At 41.7% G+C, this 22,297-nt stretch overlaps 2 protein-coding genes across 2 annotated transcripts; one reads left to right on the top strand and one right to left on the bottom strand.

The window, feature by feature from the left end:
• Positions 1 to 1,365: 1,365 nt before the first annotated feature.
• LOC308304815 (lamin-B3-like) lies at positions 1,366 to 14,121 on the bottom strand (the record flags this gene model as incomplete). Its single annotated transcript, XM_080749444.1, has 12 exons — positions 1,366 to 1,380; positions 2,990 to 3,100; positions 4,560 to 4,685; positions 5,044 to 5,151; positions 6,757 to 6,961; positions 7,506 to 7,726; positions 9,513 to 9,638; positions 10,662 to 10,832; positions 11,027 to 11,152; positions 12,125 to 12,281; positions 12,642 to 12,951; positions 14,034 to 14,121. 12 exons carry the CDS (start codon positions 14,119 to 14,121, stop codon positions 1,366 to 1,368), a joined length of 1,764 nt encoding a protein of 587 aa, XP_080605570.1.
• Positions 14,122 to 15,715: 1,594 nt separating this feature from the next.
• zar1l (zygote arrest 1-like) lies at positions 15,716 to 20,590 on the top strand (the record flags this gene model as incomplete). The annotated part of the gene is made up of 6 exons (XM_080749443.1): positions 15,716 to 15,982; positions 16,760 to 16,918; positions 17,401 to 17,655; positions 17,909 to 18,001; positions 18,344 to 18,418; positions 20,447 to 20,590. The coding sequence occupies 6 exons, from the start codon at positions 15,716 to 15,718 to the stop codon at positions 20,588 to 20,590; spliced, it is 993 nt and encodes a 330-aa protein (XP_080605569.1).
• Positions 20,591 to 22,297: the final 1,707 nt, after the last annotated feature.

Here is a 22,297-nt window from a genome sequence, read left to right as displayed (position 1 = left end):
AATTACAATCTAAAATATGAACCCTTGTTGTAAAAAAACAAAGTTGTCCTTTAAGCCAACTTTAATGGAGCTGACTGATTTGTTTGCAGAGATCTGTCAGTCCTGGCAGAGCCATTCAAGGAGAGTTGGTCATCTCCGTTCATTTCATGGGGCCAGGTCTTCTACATAGTACTATTACACATCTATTGGCGAATAATGACAAAGCGCTGAACCGGAAGTTTACAGAATGCATTGGAGTCTATGGGGAAATTGTGAAATTCAAGTTACATGAACCACGAGAATATTAACAGAAAATACATAATGCCAAAAATATGGATGATGTTAAATGAAATTATGGGAAGGAAATCAAACTCTGGCTCCAATTATGTAGAATGGGTAATTACATTTTGTATTGATTTCACACAGAATCAACTGTAAACTTCAAGCAATGCAAATAAACATTGAACTCTGTACATGTTTAACCTACGTTCCTGTATTCTCTTATCAGGCATTTTAATGTAACTTAGATTGTGTTTGGGCACCGTTTAGTATCAGGGATGTCAGATGACATCGGACAGACTGTTGACACACAGTCTGTGATGTTCCTTAGTAGGCTATACCAGTTTCCTTAAGAGTGTTGGCTCAAGTGATTCCCATCTGAATATGAACTATCATGGGCGATTAAATTACTCATAAGGCAGGAAAAACTGAGCAATGTTGGCAGACAGGGATTTCTCTGTTGAGTAAATCTTTTAGTCTATGGTTGTACCACTGTACCAGTCTGCTTGTTCTGTAGCTCCTTTCGGAACCTCTCCCTCTGCTAGCTCCGAGATGAGGTTCCTGAAAACATGGCCAAATCGGGAAGTTGCGGGGAAGCTCAAACGTCATTACTTCTTACCTTTTGTGAACATCGAATCCAAAAAGTAAAGGTCACCCTTCCCTCTCTCAGGTGTTTACTTTTTTTAGTGTGGAAGAAAATCTGAGCAATTAAATAGCTGTTTTTGCAATTTTATGGAAGCAGGAATGCGCATGTGTGACTGGCCATTCATCTGTGTACCAGAAATGTTTTGCCACCAAGTGGTCAGGGCGAGAAAACTGGCCACAGGCTGACAAATAATAATAATTTCAACACCCAGCCTAGATTTTCTTCCATGCTAAAACACCTGAGAGAGACGAAAGGCTGACCTTTACTTTTTGGATACGATGTGCACAAAGGTAAGTGTTCATGAGCAGAGCTTCCCCTCAACTCCCAGCTCGTAGTTTCCAAGAACCTCATCTCAGAGCTACATAGCGGAGGGAGAGGTTCTGAAAGGAGCTACCTGTTCTGATGTTCTGTTGTTGTCGGGTTGTAACTACAGTATATTAACACTTCCACTGTGACCATCCTCAACCTGGATCACGCTGACCAATGCAAAAAAGAAAAACACACACAGAACGGGTATAAGGAAAAATTACTTTTAATACAAATATAAAATCTACATATTGTCATTACATTCATTATACTGCATTGTCAGAAGTTGATTAAAAGACAAATAAAGCATGAGGTTAAACAAAACAAGTAATTAAAACAAATAAAGCATGAGGTTAAACAAAACGAGTAATTAAAACAAATAAAGCATGAGGTTAAACAAAACAATTAATTAAAAGGTCAGGACAGAATCATATACTGTAGATGCAATAGACAGCACCATATACAATGGACAGTTACTGGTGAGTGGAAAGGATTCTACTTCATGGTGCATCTAAAAAAATACATGGAGTCAGTTTGTCAGTGTACTGTATGGTGCCATCCAGTGAAGATACCAAACCGTCCAAAAGCTAAAGGCAGACCAGGTTATGCATTCAGTGGGAGGTGGGAGGGGTTTGACATCACATAACGGCACAGCTTGCCTCCCTAGATGAATCCTAGAAAGGACAAAACATCGAAAGCTACATTAGACATATGGACTGATTGACAAGCAATGACCATTTAGCACAAGCAGCGGAGCATGCCAAGCCATGAGTGGCTGGTATTGATTACAAATTAATGCAATGCATGGAATGTATTGCATTAAAACTATTCTAGTGTGAGCATCTAACCAGGCCTCATTTAAAACAATACAAATTGAATTTATGCTGTAGGCGTTGCAAATTGGCATCAAGCTATGCACAGCAGCTCATATGCAGAGGTATATACAGGCCAGGAGATACTGTAGCAGTACAGTACAGTACTCCTTACCTATCATACAGCTGAGTGCTTGTCCACCTACACTCAGACTCAAGATACAGAACACATATCACAGCTCGATTTCCTTTTCTTTGGCTTTACAGCACGCAGGCGATGTAAACTACAGTCAACATTTGAATGCCAACAAAGTTCTACTGTGTCTGTTGATGACTAGTCTCGAGATACAAGTTGACTACCAACATTTTCAAATGCTTCTGCCTAACAGTCAACATCGGAAGCTCTGAAAAAGGTGTACAACATAAAGTGGATGTCCCACCTCCCCCACTTCCGTTCTGCAGTCAAGTAAATGACTCCTACTTGAAACCAAATTTGTCAAAGCCTATGACCTAAAGCCTAACATCTCCCCGGCCAAGGGCGGATTCCCTCTTGACATCATCACGGTGTAATTTGCAATAGAAACCCCAAAATCAATCCTCGAGTTCTAGGCAACACAGAAAGGGGGGGGGGTGATTTGATTTCCACATACTCAAGGTATATTAATGACATAGTTCAATGTTGAAAATGGGTGGTTCTCCCCTTTAAGTAGTTTCCCGTGAATGTTACACAAGAAATAAACATTAAATATTTTTTTGTGAATGCCGCATTGTGATTGTTCAAATATACTTCTGATCTCAAGATGACAGCTTGTGTTCAACTTTTACAGGGCAGAATTACAAACCTACTATAGCATTTGAAGATTGTAGAAGTAATGGTCTAGCTTGAGACTAGTGTTTACTGTTTACTAATGCTTTGCGTTTACATTTTGTTTGTATGGCCTTTATATGCATTCATGGATATGCTTACCAGTCTCCTTAAATGCTGAATGTCACGACCCACAATGTACTCCTCATGAATCATCTCATTTTCGTCCTCACCCGTCGCCTGTACGAACACCACATGACGCTCTGCTGTCTCCTGTATGTCAGCAGAGAATAAGATCAGACCCGCCATCACATAATCATGTTCTCCCTTTTTTTCAAAAGGCCCAATCCAGGTTTGCTTTTTAACATAAATCTACATACCGTGTACATATACTGTACATTCTTAAACCGTTTAGTTTAGATAGAAAATGTGCCATTTACGCCGCATCATAAATAGGTGAGGTCCAATCTTTACAAACATTAGCAACCTAAACAAACCTACCCATTACAGCCCCCAAAACACAGCTAAGAGTAAATACATGATTGTAGCACTCATCAAAATGTATGAATGAATGAACCATTGTGAAGTGCTTTGAACACTTGGAAAAGCACTATAGACATGCAATTCATTATGCTATAAAAATATAAATAAAACTAGTTTTGGTAGTGGAGCCACTCATTTGTTTGTTATATCATTGATTGGGCTTTTATCATCTGTACACAGCGGGGGAGAAGATTATACCAGTCTAAACGCATCATTGTCGACAAACAAAACTATGGTATGCTTTGGATATAGTAAGTATAGTAGGTATAGTAAGACTACAGACACATTTCACGTAGGGGTGCGAAATCAAATCTAATATTTTATACAAAATGATAATATAATAATTGATACCATTTTTAGCATGTCGTTCATTACTAGTGAAAGCTTACAAAATGTCTAATGCTGCATTCACACTGAGAGAAGCCAAGCTAATGGTTTGCTTGGTAATGCAATGTATTCTCTATGCAAAACAGCTTTAAAAAATTCCAAGCTTTTTTTCCAGCTTGGAAATTTTAAAAGCTGGTTTGCATAGAGAATACATTGAATTACCAAGCAAACCATTAGCTTGGCTTGTCTGTATGTGAATGAGGCATAAAACCTAAAAAAAAAGTTGCAAAACTTGCATTATTATTGCATGAACAAAGTCGTGGAAAAAGTAATTGATAGGATAAAAAACAAATCTGATAAAATAATTGAGTTCAAGGCCCAATTTCATCTAAGCTGGCTCAGTGTGAAGCCTAGCTGTTGCAATGCTGAGAACTCCAAGCAGTGTTGCGTTTCAGGCCATGGCTACACGGAGCTGGATATTTCTGAAGCTAGACATTTTTTTGTGCTGTTGGGGCTTGCAGCCACACGAAGCTGGATATTTCGGCCTCGAAGCTGGATATATCTTAAACCGGATAAATAAGTGGAGAGATTGAAAAATATCTGATTCACTGGATCTGTGTAGACAGGGAACCCGGATATCTCTGAAGACTTTACTGTGTGTGCTTGTTAGACCTAGATATCTTTGTCATGTGGACCTAGATATTTTTCTATGTGGATATCTGAAAAACCGGGATATATGAAATATCCAGCTCCGTGTGGACCTAGATATTCTTTTATGTGGAAAACCGGGATATATGAAATATCCAGCTCCGTGTAGCCATGGCCTCAGTCTCTGTGCCTTCACATTCAGATTTGAAGTTACCTCCTGTTCAGGGCTGAGGAGGACAACCCTCACATCTTGGACTGGGCTCCAGCTCTTGTGGCCCTGCATGGCTATGTGGAGACCAGTGCTGGTCAGAGTCTCCACTTCTGTATCTGCTCCCCAGATCTGACACAACAAATATATAATTACAAAAAAGGTATAATTAATCCCATTATGGAAAACAACATTTACGTGCAAGTATATTTTACTATGGCCATACATTTCTGATTGGCTAGCAGGTGTCTTGTCAAGGACCATAGGTATTCTATTTTTTAACAGTTTAATCTCCGTTTTATGCTCATCATTAAACAGCATGTAATCATGTCAACAGTAATAAACAAACCATAGCAGCTGTCTGGTGAACTGGATAGTCAGTTATTTTTGATATTTTCACCTGAAGGCCCCTTTAGAAATGTCAGCCCCTGCCTCTCTAACATTCTCTGCACGTCCCTGCACAGTGAGTATATGAATGATAAGTACTCACAGTGAGCGTCTGGCCCCCATGAAGGACATAGGAAGGAGGGATGTGGAAGGAAACATCTGCGATGTTTGGGTGAGTCCTTCTAACCACCCATCCCCCTAGAGGCTGCTCCTGGAAATGCAGTACAGATGTGAGAATGTCAGGCTTAAGCATTAACTCCAACTGACAAATTTAAACCTAATGTTGTATACAGATCAATCTAAAAGAACAATATTATGGAAAAGTGCAAAAGGCAGGACAGAATGAACATAGAGATGACCATTTCAGAGATTTCAGGTACTCGCTTCATGAAGATTGTTTTTAAACACCCATAACCAGAACTGAAGACAAAATTCAGTTTTTGCTTTAGATGGGAGTGTAGAGGCAGTTAGCTGAGATGTTGCAACCATATGGTGTACAATCAGGGCTCCAGACTAACTTTTTCACAGGTAGCACTGGTGCCACCTACATTTTCATTAGGTAGCACCACCAGAAATTAGGTAGCACCATCTTTTTCTTTGTATAGCGTATTAGTGTGGTATTAATACATAGCTTTATTATGCTGATGACAGTTGTTGTCGATATAATGTTGTTGAATACCCTGATAACAATATGTCTCAGTAAAAAAAAGCTGTAGCCTAGTTTTTATGTATTTTTGCTTCAAGTTAATATTTGCAAACTAAAGACATTAATTCAAGAAAGATTTACGAATATCTAGGCTAACAAAGGCAATATAGAACTATGACTTTAAACTTGCACAACATAGACTAAATGCAATAGGCCTGCAGCCTGCTTTCATGCAGGATGGAAAAATAAAATTGTCCTTATGGTTTTGGAGTGAGAACTGGGAAGTAAGCTGCTTGATCAACAGAAAACGTTCACTTGCACACACACACACACACACACACACACACACACACACACACACACACACACACACACACACACACACACACACACACACACACACACACACACACACACACACACACACACACACACACACACACACACACACACACACACACACACACACACACACACACACACACACACACACACACACACACACACACACACACACACACACACACAAGTTAACAGGTGCCGTTAATTTGAGCTAATTGTCTGTCTATGAAGTGAAAAGCGCATTTTGGGCACTGAGGAACTTAACGACCCACAGCTGTTTTCGCACGTAACAGTAGGTTAATGTAACCAACGGTGGAAACATCCACGAGCGATTTCTAATCAATCAATAGCTAATCTAATGGCAAAAAAACAACCCACGGCCCTGTGGTTATTATCGAGATGACAACAGAAAAAGCATGGTTATACAAAGAAAGGTTAGTATTATGTGATATCTATCCATTCCAAGGTGAGCGAGAGAGAGAGAGAGAGAGAGAATCTGTCTGTGTGTGTGACTCGACCACCGGACTGACCGACGCTAGTGTGTGTATTGTGTGAGTGTGTGTGTGTGTGAAGGGGAGGGGCGGAGCAGGCAGGCAGTCAGGGAGAGAGAGAGAGACGGAGTGAGAGAGAGAGAGAAGAGGCGTCAGGCGATCCTCGATTGAGGATTGTCTTTTTTTCTTTCTTTTTTTTAGTCGCACGTGCGCGACCTGGTTAAAATTTAACTCGCACTTTATGAAATTAAGTCGCATATGCGACTTAATAGCTCGCACCCTGGAGCCCTGTGTACAATGCACAAGAGCTAACACGGATGGTGACAGAGCATCTTACCGCGTCAGAGTTGTTCTTCAGTATAACGTAGTTGCCCTCTAAATCAACTTCAGCGATGCTAATGGGACCATGGGCTTTGGAATTCTTGTAAGCTGGTGTACTTCCACTAGATGCCTCCAGTTTGCGCTTCTGCCCCCTACGTTGACCTTGTGCATGGATCCGTGGCACCGCTGTGTGCTGAGAGGGGCTTGGTGACAGGTGCAGTCTGTAAAGAAAAAAAAAGGGGGGGGGGGGGGGGATTTAGGATAAATAAACTAGTTCACTCAAGGCAGGTGAAATAGAACATTTTTGTGTGATTTGGTGATTATCAAAGAGTATGTCTAAGACTATGACTATGTTCAAGGTTAGATCCTTTTAGTGACACCAGAAAACCATGGCCCCTGCTTTGCCCTATAGTGTTTTTCCTTCATGCCTTGTGAAAAGTACAGATCTACAAGATGACAACACCAAGCAATGTGATACATTGTTGGCTTGTAGATGAGTTCCTTTTGGCACATAACGTCGTGCAAGAGTGTAAATTAGGCGGTAGTATTGAAATTTGGTAATACATGAGAAGGCATTCACACCATGCTCAATGGTATATCAAAGCATTTCAGTGCTGCATCAAATCTAAACATGAAACTCGAATAGGCACATCATTAAGGATAACGTCATCAACTTTAATTATCTAAATTAAATGTCCGTTAATACACATGAAATACGTGCAGATAGCAGATGAATTATCTAGCGTATGATGCGTGTGTCAATACCTCTGCTCTTCTCCTTCCAACATCTTTCTATAGGCATTGATCTCCATGTCCAGGGCCAGCTTGACATCCAGCAGGTTCTCATAGTCCTCCAGCTGGCTGAGCATCTTGCTCTGCATGATCTGCATCTCCTGCTCCTTCTGCCCCAGCCTCTGACTCCACAGCTCCCGCTCCCTGTCCAAGGTCCTTTCCAACTCCTGGACGTGACTCTCCAGTACTGCTTTCTGACATACACAGAACATTTCTAAAATATAATTTGTGCTGAAAACAAGACTTTGCTAGCTTTAGACATTGCAAACGTAGAGCCACTATGATGCACATTCCAATAGTAGAACCACTTTGTGACTTAGTTACTATAATGCACTGTAACAGTGGTTAAATTGTATAACAAATTATGCATTACAACTATGAGAAAAACAGTAGTTTAAAATGTATGTGTATTCAGAAATTATGAAGCATTATGATACTTCACCATTATAAAATGTTTTAGAACACATTCTAAAGCAATTAGTAAATAATATGTACAAGTGCTGTGCTTGCATCTATAATTAATGTTTTGTGTACAGTACATACACATGTGCATATTGTGCCAATGGCAACTATGAACTAACAAAACAGTTCCTTGCTTGGCTTGTCCATGAGTGCAACTTGTGCAAGTAGACATTCATGATCATTGTGAAACGCAGAGTGAGTGTTCAGCGAAGATCTAAGATTAAAGAATATATTCTATACATGTAACGTATTAATTTCCTAACCAGTAAGACTCCCTAATCGGGAGATAAGCGACCGTTGGTCGCTTATCTCCACAAATATCACAACCTCCACCTCTCACGTCATACGGGCAGCCATAGTTACACCTGGAATGTTGAATCTCCATATATGGAGATAACCTACGCATCACACAAAGTCTGACCTCACCAGCCCATACTTGGGCATGGACGACTTATATCTCCATATACGGAGATGGCCATATATGGAGATACGATGACATCACAGAGTCCACAGCTGATGATGTGGCGTGATGTCATACAATACACAAACAAGCCCTATATAAAGGGGCAATTCTCACCAGGGAAGAGAGCATTGCCTGGAATGTTGAATCTCCATATATGGAGATAACATACGCATCACACAAAGTCTGACCTCACCAGCCCATACTTGGGCATGGACGACTTATATCTCCATATACGGAGATGGCCATATATGGAGATACGATGACATCACAGAGTCCACAGCTGATGATGTGGCGTGATGTCATACAATAAACAAACAAGCCCTATATACTGATGCGATACGATGACATCACAGAGTCCACAGCTGATGATGTGGCGTGATGTCATACAACAAACAAACAAGCCCTATATACTGATGCGGAGATATGAGCAGGGCAAAGGTGTGACGTGTGACCGACCGACCGACCGACCGACGGACGGACGGCCGGTGGAGGTTTTCATAGTAAACTGCTCCCTGACGGTCGCAATCATAGATATTTTACACAGACTAGATTACCAAAAAGGAATTGCAGTCAATACATGTTGGAAATTTAAGAAGTTGTTGGCACATAAGCATATGATCTGGAAATGTTGCATGGTGTACCCTTTCTGGTGTTAAGTTCTTGAATTTGGGGGAAACGGGTGGGATTTAACCTACCACCACAATCCCGGCTCTGTCTCTAAGTGAAAGGGCAGTGGTCCTAGGTATAAACAAAGAATTTATAAAGGTTGGACATGTTAAAGATGCCAGAATCCTGCTGCGTAACTGGAAACCGTTTTGTCCAGCTTGGCAGATTTTTATCTAGTTATTTGACGGGCCATTTGATTTGAATAAACATCATAGGAGAAGCAAGTTTCCTTACAGATCTTTCAACAACGTCAAGTGACAGTAATTCAGACTCTTTAAAGAGCCAATAAGGTGTCATTTTTGAGCAGTGCTAGCTGCTCCAATACACGACTTTGTGTGCATGTCCATGTGGTGAAAATGGGCAATTGATTTTAAATGGAGGCTACCGACCTCTTTCTGGTACATCTGCAGCTGTGAGCTGAGGTTCTCCACACGGACCTTTGTTGTATGCAACTCATCTTTGGTGGTAGAGTCGGCGTCGCTCTTCCTCAATGCAGTCTGCTGGGCATTCTCTAGCTATGGTAGAGGATTGGAAGCAAACATGCATATCGTCACCGTTGGGAAGAAACCTTGTATCTCCAAGTTTCAAATTTGCATGGTTTTTGTGATTAAAGCCCTACTTCATCATACAAAAGTGTTGCACAAAAGTAGTGAAAATATCAGATCTACAAGCAAGCACACAACGCCTTGCAGTGTGAAGCGTTGTGTGCTTGTAGGTTGGCAATTTTCACTAGTTTACATATCTTTTTTAAATGATTACGGTTTTGGACATACAAGGTTTCCAACCGACAATAATATACAGTGATGAGATGATAATTTGCTTCTGAAACACTCAAGCAAAAATATGTACTTGAAGAGACATGATTTACAGTATATGATCACGCATTTAAGCAGGGAAACAGGCAAGTCTTCCTCTTCTCCAGCCTAGGTTTCACTTATTGGGCTGCATTCACAATAGTGGCGACAACACAACCAAACTTTCCAGCGACATTGTCTCCAAGTTGCCGTTTGTGTTACCCAAACCACACTGCGTTAAATCAAAAGGGTACTGGAGTAATGAAAAAAATAGAAGCCAACTCAACTTAAGTGTAGCCGGTCACATACTGAAGAGTGCCGGGCATCAGTTTGGAGCTGCATGTCGCTGGCTTTCATTGAAAAAGACTTGTAGCCTGTTGCTTTGTCGCCACTAGTGTGAACGCAGTATTACATTGACTTCTACCTCTTTTACTGATGTTAACTTCATCTTCTCTCTGCTCACTGCACTGTCCTGTGCTCTAATGTTTTCCTGCACAAAATGCCTCCATGTGGCTCCTTGACACAAAAGCTTGGAAAATAATTGTTAATGTAGAAACTGAAACATTTGAGTGAGGGTTAAATAATCTGGAAGACAAGCGTGATGTGTGCAAGGCCATGTCATCTTGTATTGTTCCAAGTAAGGACAGCTTCACCTCTTGTAAATATGCAGTAACCTTCATGTCCTAAGCTGACTGGCACTTACAGTACTTCCAGTTACAGTACTTTGTATCTGTGTTCATGTACCTTGGCATTGAAGTTGCGCTCCAGTTCATCTTTGTACAGCTGGATATGTAGATCGTGCTCCTGGCGGAGTTGTTGCATGGCCTCAGCCAGTTTAGTGTCAAACTCCGAGCGCCTTCCTGAATCCACCTCCACCAGACGGTTTTCATGCTTGTGCCGGATCTTGTGTACCTCCTGCATGCAGACAATATAGGGTTAGGTTTAGGCATAGTGGTTAACATTCACCAGGTTAGCATTCACCAGCGTCGGCAGGTTAGCATTTCACCAGGTTAACATTCACCCGCATCAAAAAAATGGAACGTCAAACAAATGTTATGTCGAAATATCGACACGTTCCAATCAGACTGGACGCAGGGTTTGATGACTACCTGCTCACTGACGTTCCTCTCGAAGTCCAGCTGCTCTTTTAGTGTCTGCATCTGGTTTTCCATGTCCACTCGCCTCAGCATCTCAGAGTTCATCTGGGTCTTAGTGTCCGCCAGCACTGCCTCCAACTAACACACAAATAAATCTAACTCAATACAATATATTATTGAGTATCTTTGAAAATGTTAAAATGCTAGTGTAAAGTAATTTTCCCTGACACCTTTACACTTTGAGGCTTTTTTTTTTAAGTTTCCTTCTGTGACACTGAATGAAGATTTTTATTTATTCAAGGCGGCCACCAAACTCTCCTTCAGGCTTGCGTTCCCTAGCAAATTATAAGTTGGCCTCACTGGGTAAACGGAGCAATGCAGATGACAAACGGTCTAGTGAAGACTATCGTCCAACCATTTTAAATACAAAAATGTATAAAGCCTGCACGCCCGGGTAGGTACAAAACGTCTTTATTTGGACAACGTTTCGATCTAGTTGATCTTCATCAGGTCATCTAGATTGAAACGCCCAAATAAAGTTGCCGATGGAGAATAACATTTTTCTTTTCCAGGTTTGTTTACATCTGGTCACATTCGCATTCCTGTTGCCACCTAAAAACCGTGGCAGAGGCAGATGAATTAATTAATACCTGGCAATCAGTGTTAAACTGTTCAGTAAGGGCTCATCTTGTCGCTCCAGCTCTTTGGTAAAAATATATACCACTCAGGAGAGAAAACTATACAGGACAAACTAGCGAAGGCGATGACACAGATATGAGTATTTGGGCATTTAATCGTCCAAGATGCTCCAGCGCTTTATTACTTTTGTCTGTTGACGTGGCCTGCCGAATAACTGACGTACAGTGGTACTCCTATGATTACCATCCGGATATAGAGCTTCAACTTAAAATACCTTTAAACTATCTCTTCCAGTGGAAATGCATTATCAGAGTCAAGAGTATGGTTATGATTTGGCTTGATATAGTAATATTGTAGTCCCTTAAATTGGCTAGCACAATAGTTTAGGGAACAGAAGAGGAGATTAATCCAATAAGAGTCTTTTGTAATGCAGAAGACAAATGGGATGGCAACGGTATATCAGATCCATACATGTTTCTGCTGAGCTTCGAGTTCAGCAACGTCACCAGTCAACCTCTTGGACTTTGCAAGCTGGTTGCTGCAGTCAGCTTCCTTCGAATTGAGGGCTTCCTCGAGATTCCTCCACTGAGTCAATGCATGAGCAAGGTCACTCTCTTTCTTCTGGTTCCTGAGGAACAAGATAAAACACTAGGCTGTGATATTACATACAGTACATTTGATGTTTTCAATTAATAGATCATTGCCATCCGCTACAACTTGGCCATGTATTAGAACATGAAATGCATGCAATTTAAGCCATTCTAGTAACATAGAATTCTAGTCATATATATCCCTAATCGATATTACTCCCTCAGCCCGTCACTAAAACAACTGTGCAAGATCAGGTGTAATGTGTGTAGGCCTACGTCAGTAGGTTTCAACTGAAACCCATGGGCCACAATGGATAAGCCCTCAGGGCTTTTGTTATGCTTTTAGCATTTGTTTTTGCAAACTGTTGTTAATAAAAAGTATTCAATCAATCAATCACCTGGCTCTCAGCTTTGTGTGCTCTTCGGAGAGATTTCCGTACTCAAGCTCCAGACGGGCCCTGTCGTTTGCCATTTCGTCCAATGATTTTCGTGTGTCAGCCAACTCTGTCTCGTAGAGCCGCCGGACGTTGCCCATCTCTTGGGTCTTGGACTCCTCTTTCTCCTCCAGGAGAAGTTGCATGGCTGACGTCTGGCTCTCAAGGTCAATGGTGCGCTGGATGTAGTTGGCGAGGCGGGTGATGTGTTGGTGCTCCTCTTTCTCCTGGCCTCTGGAGAGACGAGTCGGGCTGCTACCGGACGGGGATGCATCTGCAGCAGTGGTGGAAAAAGTACTCAAATGTTTTACTTAAGTAACATCACGCTCTGACATCACTGTGATGTCAGGGGAACCACACCAACAGAATCTGAGATGTAGGCCTAGTGGAGTACGGTAGAAGTCAAGTAAAGTACTGGAAATACTAATAAAAGTAGCCAACCATAAAATTGTACTTTAGTAGTGTACTTAAGTAAATGTACTTAAGTTAGCCTACTTCACATCACTGCTACACAACAATAGTCAACTTGCGTTTACAAACAAGACATCACGCTCTGACATCACTGTGATTGTCAGGGGAACCACACTAACAGAATCCCTTTTATGACCATATGTGGAGTTCCCCACATACTGTACTGGCACACTAACAGAATCCATATATGGCCAAGACAGCCAATATCTGTGTGGCTGGTTCTACAGACAAGGATCTCCATGTATGGGCATAAAAGGGATTGTATGTATGATGTCAGATGTCATAGACGTCATAGGACTTTCACATAACGAATAACTGAGTATACATGTTTGGGCTCTCACAGCGTATCTCCATATACAGTACATGGATCTCCATATGGGTACCAGGGGTCTCACTCTCCATACAGTATATGGGTAACACGTCCGATATACATCACCGGCCAGATGGCCAAGACATGGCGAGGTCGCTTGTCGCACTGAGGCGTCTTACTAATAATCAACAACTGCAAAGTAACTAGTAACTAAAGTTCTCAAATAAATGTAGTGGAGCAAAAGTACAATATTTTGGATTCGAGATGTAGTGGAGTAGAAGTAAGGTATTTGAAATTGGAAACACTCAAGTAAAACACAAATACCTCAAAATAATAGGCTACTTAAATACAGAACTCAGAGGCGGCCAGCTGCCATATCTTGGCTACAGGATAAACAAATAAAATTTACTTCTTAAAATAAATTCATTGCTAAGGTATGGCAACATGACTGGGGTCTTGCCTGTCTTGCCTTTGTGCGTGTGTGACACGCATTCACACCAGTCATGTTCCCATACCTTAGCTTGTTGACACCACTGACTGACAGTAGGCCTACTTAGTTACTTTCCACCACTGACCTGCAGGGCCGCCGGCGGAGCGGGGAGCGGAGCGTGAAGAGCGGCCTCCGGAGGGGAATGGAGTGGAGGTGGCTGAGGGCAAGGCCATGCTGACGACGAGGCTGCTGATACTGCTACACCAGTGGTGGAAAAAGAACAAAAAAGTTTTCAAATGTATAAAAAGATTTGAAAATAGCAGCTCTACAAGCTCACAATGTGTTGCATCAATTAAAGGGGAAAGCACAAAATGGAGGTGGGGTCAAGGCTTGCAGAGTACATGTGATGACATGGGGGGGCGGGGGGATTTTTTCTTATTTTCTTCCACACAACTCTAATTACATAGTTCAATGTTAAAAATGGGTGGTTTTCCCTTTAATGTAGGCCTAGCCCTCTCTGGACCCTAGTTATCTTTTTTATATAAAAAGCCAAGGTAACTAGGAAAAGGTAACTAGGGTCCTGAGAGGGGCAAATGTAGGTTTTGTAATAATAGTCAAACTATGAAAAGTAACTAGTAACTTCAAATAATTGAAGTGGAGTAAAAGTATAATGTTTTCTCTGATATGTAGGCCTAGTGTAGTGGATTAGAATTGTAGTGGTGGAGTAGGCACAATATTTTCCTCTGAGATGTAGGCCTAGTGGAGTACTGTAGAAGTAAATACTGTTAATACTAATAAAAGTAGCCAACCACAAACTTGTACTTTAGTAGAGTGTACTAAGTAAATGTACTTAGTTAGCCTACTTCACATCACTGTGCGCTACACAATAGTCAACTCGCGTTTACAAACAAGACCTTGCCTTATGCAAAACCTCGCGGCTGAAATGAATCAATATTATAAATATGTGCTCTGCTCTGCTCTGCTCTGCTCTGCTGTGTTGTGTTGTGTTTTCTTGTCAGGTTTACTTACTGAAATAAATAGGTGAATAAAACGTTGTGGCTATGAACGGTAAGTTCGGTAACTCAGCTCAGCTGATGCTTCCAGGGCAGGCAGATGACTGGAGTGGAGAGATGGTATGACACTTTCCCAACACAGCATTTAAAGGGCGAGGTGGCGAGAGACTGGAGCACTCGTTGATTGATTGATTGATTGCAGTGGTGGAAAAAGTCTACTCACATTTCTTACTTTAATATTAAGTAAAAGTATCAATACTGCTATGTAGAAATAGCCTACTCTGTAATACAAGTAAAAGTCCTGAATTCTACATTTTCTGGAGTAATGTATAGAAGGCCTATCAAGGGTATGTAGCCTATTGTCTCACTAGTTTTTACACAATCAAGAATAGGCTAACAATAAATAGGCTATATGCCTAGGCTATATAAAATATAGTTTTCTTTTAATTAAAAAAAAAAGTAGCTACAAATAAATAGCCATAATGACTCTTGTAGAGCACTTTTATGTTGAAGACGTGTAGAGAGAAAACGTCTTCAAAATAAAAGTTCTCTACAAGAGTTATAATTTATGGCTAAAAAAAATCACATTAGGCCTATATCTGATAAACACTAGGCTCCATTACATTAAACGAAAGAGAGAAAGGGAAAAAACACAATTTACAATAAGGGAATTACCAGTAGGCTATCTCTGGGCGAGGTCCGCACAACTGTTATCAATTTGTCAATTAAAACTCCAGACTGATGGGAAAAGCTGTGCGCCTTGAGAGTCCACAAATAAGAGCGCGCAACATGCCTGCGGCGGCGCAGCGACACGATGGAGGGGTTCAAGTGTCCTCCACACAACAACATCACTGGAACCCAGCAGCAGGAGGGCATCCACGCCATCAACCCGTTCCATGGCGGCTGGGGGCCGGGCAGCAAGAGCCGGGGAGACGGCGGCCCGTTCTTGACCGTCCAGGGTCTGAACTACATGGAGTTCTACAAGGCTCTCCTGGCACAGATCAACCCCAGTCTGCCCCTGCTGCCAGTGCCGCCTCGTCCCGGTAACAAGAAGGCCAACACGAAAGAGTGCGGCGTCCAGGTCAGTGGTGGGGAAATGGGAAAAGTAGGCTACTCGCATTATTTTGTAGAAGTATCAATACGGCAAAGTAGAGGGCATGCTCGTGACATCATCATCATCATACCTGGAAGTTATGCAGGAACGCCTACTGAGTGGCAAAACTACTTACAAACAAAACCCTCTCATATGATCCAAACAGATAAGTCTTACCTGATTGCATTACAGATGAGATTACACGATGTTAAACTCACTTTGCCACTCGATTTGCCATTCACTTTAAACTCTGGAACTCAAAATGTAGGCTACTTGAGTAAAAGTATTGGTATCAAAGTAGGCCTACTCATTTTGCAGAATGTTCAATTTCCAGTTTTCAAATGTATATAATATATCCATAGCAGATCTACAAGCTCACAATGCTGAGCTATTGAGCTATTTTCAACTGGCCTAGTGCTTAATGTATATGTTTTGTAATAATAATCGATCTACAAAGTAACTAAAGTTTTCAAATAATTGTAGTGGAGTAAAGGTACAATATTTGGATCAGAGATGTAGTGAAGTAAAAGTACTGGAAATTGGACATGCTCGAGTAAAGTTCAAATACCTTAACACTACTACTACTACTACTTAAATAAATGTACTTAAACTATCTTTCTTTCTTGGTTTTTCCTAATAAAGTTGTTGCTCTTACCTACGCTCCTCCCTAGGCCACATGTGTAAAGCGACTTGGTGTACTCAGAAAAGCACTAAAAATCCCAGATATTAGTAAATGTACTTAGTTACTTTCCACCTCTGGTCCAGGTGAACGCCAGAGTGGACGCGGGGGTCCAGTGCTCCCTCGGGCCAAAGACGCTGCACGAGATGCACGACGTCCAGCACCCGAAGAAGGCCTCGGGTGAAGATGACCCGGTGGCTCCCACCCCTCCGCTGTACAAAGGCAGGCCGCTGACTATATTAAAGGTAGGTGATTGTCTTTGATTAAAAGAAGTGTTAAATGGCTCTATATTGTGATAGTACTCATTGCTAGGGTGTTAATGTTCAGTTATAGGAGTCACCATGTCTCTCGAGCACTTGATTAAACAGAATATGAATTTTCAGGTTCATTGGGATAGCAATGTTATCCAATCAGAGAGATGGAGAACTGTCAGGATACAGATAAAACGAAAATTAGAAGTGATGATGACACGAAGTAATGAGCTGACACAATTGGAGCTGAAACACTATAAAATCTAAGCTGATAAATGGGTACTCTCTGCTGATTGCCTGATGATTTGTCAGACACCTGAAAATGTATTTTCTGTTTATTAAAAAGTTGGAGAGACGGGGGAGACCCCTGTTACTGAACACTATAGCAATGAGTACCATCACAAATAGTGCTTTAACCTTTTAACACAAACCTTTTTGTTCTAACCAAACCATATCACTTGCCCTACCTTTTAAAGACTCCGGTCAGTGGCATGCGCTTCTCCCGGCCGCTGTCGGTCTACTCCCCTCTGTTCGACCGCAGGATCCTCTTCAAGTCGGTGAAACCGCCGTCTTTCGATGATGATGATGATGATGATGGTGAGAGGACCGATCAAAGCCAAGATGAAGAGCACGACCAAAGTGATCCCGAGGCGGACGAGACAGACGAGGATGAACTGACTGATGGGAGCAACAAACCCCTCCATCGGGCAATTAAAAGGTTCAATTTTCAGGTGTGTGATTTTAAAACCCCCAAGGAGGTTAATGTACAGAAAAAAACACTAAAACCCTGAGTGTTAATTTAACTGATGTACAAATTGACCCTTTGGTTAAAATCCATTTTCATTGGCCTATATACTACAGGTCCATTTGGTTTCATTTGTTCCACATGCTTGTGTTCAAACAATGTATGATTCTAAACAATAATCCATTCCAAAATAAACCATACGTTCTTAAAATGACGATGACTTTTCGGTGTTCCAACAGTTTCTGGAGCAGAAATATGGGTTCTTCCACTGCAAAGAGTGCAACATCCGGTGGGAGAGTGCTTATGTCTGGTGCATCTCTGGAACCAGCAAGGTATTGTCTTTTTACCTATTTCACCTACACTCTTTTATTTTCTCTGATAAGCATTGCTATAGTCTTTGTGTTTGTTCAGTAACAGGAATCCCCACGCCTCTTCAGTTGAGCTCTTTATTAAACAGAAAATGCATTTTCAGGTTGAGATTAAACGAGTGATATTGGAAATTGAAGTGATGAAACATAAAAGAGCTGGAGAGACACCCCTGTTACTGAACAAACACAATATAGCAAGTATTACTATACAAATATAGTGCTTTAAACATTTTTTGTGAACTCAAATATCAGAAAAAGAAAAATGAATGTCTCCACTGCCTTTTTTTTTTAAATCTCAAACTCCAGGTTTACTATAAACAGTTCTGCAGGAAATGCCAGGTGGGCTTCAACCCCTACAAAGTGGAGTCCCTCATTTGTAAGGTGTGTAAATTGACTAAATTCCCTAAACACTTTATATTAAAACTAGACCAGGTCACCTGGTTCTGCCAGACCCGCAATGAAAATCAGAATGCAGGGGGGGGGGATCAATCTTAGTCTGGCCTCTCTCCTTTGACCTGTCCGGCAAGCGTGACGCTGGCAGGAGTGCAAGACTCCAGCTGTTATAGCTCGTGGGATCCTTAAGAGTTGGGGCGGAACATTTTCAACACTTAATAGCAAGAGCTTGTAGATCGGCTGTTTTCACTAGTATGGCACTGAACTAACACATGAACACACAGGATTGTATAGGCTGAGCAGCTGGAAATGTTTCTGAGCTTGTAGATGGGCTGAGGAATTTATAGTGTCAGCAGCTCGTCAGCCAACTCAACTCAGCTGGTCCTGTACAGGTGACGGCACTCAAGGCAATCAGCCGAGCAAGGGAAGGGAGGGGCAGATGAGCAGTCAGAGGCAAACACAGGCACACTGAGGAAAAGAGGGACCGACCGACCGACCGACAGACCGACAGACCGACAAAGCCTTTTGTAGGCCGACCCCCTGGGTCTGGCAAAAACTACTGTTCCTATTCTGGAGTTGTTCCCTCATTATTAGGGTTGGGTATCGTCGGCGATACATTTAATGGTATCGATTCACTGACACGATACTATCGAGTATCGGTTCATGTAAAAACGAACGATACCTTGTTTCGATACTTTTGAATGCACCCCTTGCCGATCGCATCTGTAACAGTTGGGCTACTGAAAGTTTAATGACTGCTTTAGTAGGCTACACTCGTTACTGTGAAAATAGCCGAGAATAGCCTATAATGTTTATTATTATGATAATGATCCAACGTCTATAAAATAGCCCATAGAAAAAGGCAAATCATAATAATAATAATAATAATAAATAAAAAGTATCGAAAATGGTATCGAAAAAGGTATCATATCGATTCCCAGGTATCGAAAAAGGTATCGTATCGATTAAAAGGTGAACGATACCCATCCCTACTCATTGACTGACACAGATCACATATGGATTGAAAGACAGGAAGTGATGCCCATAATTCACGCAAGGCCTTAATCACTGCAAACTAGTGTTGCCCGATCACGTGATCGGATCGGCCGCCGATATGGTCATTTTTATAAGATCGGAGATCGGGAAAAAAATATCGAAAAAAAATATTTTCTGGGAGTAGTGAAAGTTACAGGTAAGGTGAATGCGATATGAAACGTAAGCTTACCATAATCACAGTAATCCTTAATCATTTTCAATCATATTCAAGGGCTTTTGGAGAAATGAGACCTGCAGAGGGGAGGTGATTGTGTCAGACTCTGTGTCCAGCTGGCAGCTGATGCCAGCTGGCAGCTGATGCCAAGTAGTAATGGCCCCTTGTAATGGATCAAAGGAAGGCAATTATGTCTCTCTGCACTGTCAGCTAGCTGCTACAGATGCATACTTTTCAAGCAGACTGGTTAATTGGTTCTTAACTTATTTTGTTCCAACTTTAAAAATGGCCAATGTTTTACCAGTTTTTATATAGTTTGTTGATTATTTTTGATGCTGTAATGGTCTATTTTATTTTATTCTTTGAGGTATTAAACAGGTTTTAAAAGTCCTTAAATCGTGACTTCACTGCCAAATTTCAAAGGCCACACCAAAGGTCCGCTGCACAATGCTTGAGAAACACTGCACTAGTAGGCCTATATCACTATACACTACTCATACGCTTTGTTTTTAATTTGTTGATTCAGTGCTGCACTAAGTGATAGAATGAATAGATTTTTTTTTTCTTAATGCCTTGCCAAAAGATCGGTTCGGGAAAGATCGGGATCGAATCGGAAGCAATAATATTTGATCGGTATCGGATCGGGAGCAAAAAAAACGTGATCGGGGCATCCCTACTGCAAACTGCAAGAAAGTAGGAACTGCACGGTCTGCACGTCGTTAATTTTCAGTAATGGTGAGCCCCCCCCCCAAGCCAATAGGTTCCATTTAGCCATTTTAATCCCCTCTCCTCGCTCCATTTGACAGGAGTGCTCCCAGACCAGCTGCTGCTGTGACAAGAAGCAGAGACACACGAACGCCAGGAGGCCTCACCGCCAGGACCTCTGCGGCCGCTGCAAAGGGACGAGGCTGTCCTGCGACGCCACCTACAGCTTCAAATACATCGTCTAAACAAGGCAGGCTGAGCTGGGGTCCACTGCTGCTATCCTCATGTACAACAGTAGATCGCGGCATGTAATTTTGCCACATGCGGGCGGGCCATGTAGCTTATTACATCTGTGACTACGGTACATTGGCTACTGTAATTCTCTCACAGCAAGGGGAAGTTCACTCCAATGACAGACCTGGGAAGGAGGGAGGTGTTGACTTTCCAGCCACGATTGGTCAGCAGTTTGGTGGTTCTAAACTAATGGAGACTGTCTGCTACTGGTTTTTCATTTCAGCCGTCTAATTTGAGACTAATTTAGATGGCGGGACGCCAGGTGACTTTTCCCCAAGTACTTAGGCGCTGTACAGACATTTGCGTGAAACATCTTCTCCGTATCGCCTGAGAATGGCCACTGGGGGCGCCGTACTAATGCATTGTCAATGGAAGGTTGTTTGGTGTTTTGTCGTTGCCGTGTCTCTTGGCCAAAAGACAGGCTGCGTTTGAGCTAGAGACACGGCAACGACAAAAAACCAAACAACCTTCCATTGACAATGCATTAGTACGGCGTTCCCAGTGGCCATTCTCAGGCGATACTGAGAAGATGTTTCACGCAGCTGTGAGTCCAGCCGTAGAAAGCCAGCCAGCAGTCGTTGGTGCAGGATCTACATTGGGGAGGGGGCATTTGTTTTTGTTTTTCTTGTCTCTGTTTATCGTTCCAACTGAAAGTGAACTATTAATTTGTTAATAAAACTATTAAAGCTCATTAAAAAAAAGCTTGTCTTTGTGTGCGCCATGCTTGGCAACAAGATTTTTTACTTCCAATTTACAAGGGTTATTTGTATTTCCCCTTTTACCACATAAGTCATATTTTCTACATTGTATAATGGTGTTGTCTGTTTACGGCGGATGTACAGTTCTTGTAGATGGGCTATATTAGCTATTCTAGACTATACATGCCCGAAATGGGGATGCCAGGTTGAAAGTGGTTAAACGATTAGTCTACCTCTCAGTCACTATGCCTTTTGCAAAGACTTGAGTCTGGGTCAGTCTAGAATAGTGGTTCCCAAATGGAGGGCAGGGACCCATTTATATGGGTAACAAACTAGTTTGGGTCACAGGGACATTCAATTTCTCTTTGGGCTCTCGTGCTGAGGTTTGCAAACCACTGGTCTACAACTCTAACCCCTGATGTCAATCAACCTGTTCATTAATCAAGAATTCCAATTCTGTATGGTCACAGAATCTGGGAGCTTGTTGTATTATCCAAGACAGAAGCTAAAGCTGGGTACTCTGCTTAATCTGTGGGGGAACAAGTTCCCGGGACCTTCTCTGTCAATCAAAAGTGCTATTTGTTCATTTATGTTTTCATCCAAAGACTTTTGGCTGCAGCATTTTTCTTTAGTTTGATAAGCCACATGTGCCAAATGTTGCGGGTGTGTACATTTAGGTAAAAAATATACAAAACGTGTGTAGCCTATTCACTGACAAATTAAGCACTGTGGGTACTTCTGGACAGTTCCTCACACAGGCTATTTTCCACTTGGCCCTATACTGTATGTCATAAAATGAATAGCAAAAATGGCTGATATACAAGCTCACACCAAGCTTGCATTGTGAGATTGTGAGCTTTATAATTACTTGCCAAAACTAGGGACACCAGGTTGATAGGGTGTACAAATGGACCTGTACTTTTACTGGACAAAGTCTGGAATCAGTCAGCCACTGTCTCT

Source organism: Nannobrachium achirus (assembly GCF_963921795.1).
Source record: "Nannobrachium achirus genome assembly, chromosome: 19".
NCBI lineage: Eukaryota > Metazoa > Chordata > Actinopteri > Myctophiformes > Myctophidae > Nannobrachium > Nannobrachium achirus.
The sequence above is the reverse complement of the archived record's forward strand: the minus strand, read 5'-3'. Positions and strand labels throughout refer to the sequence as shown.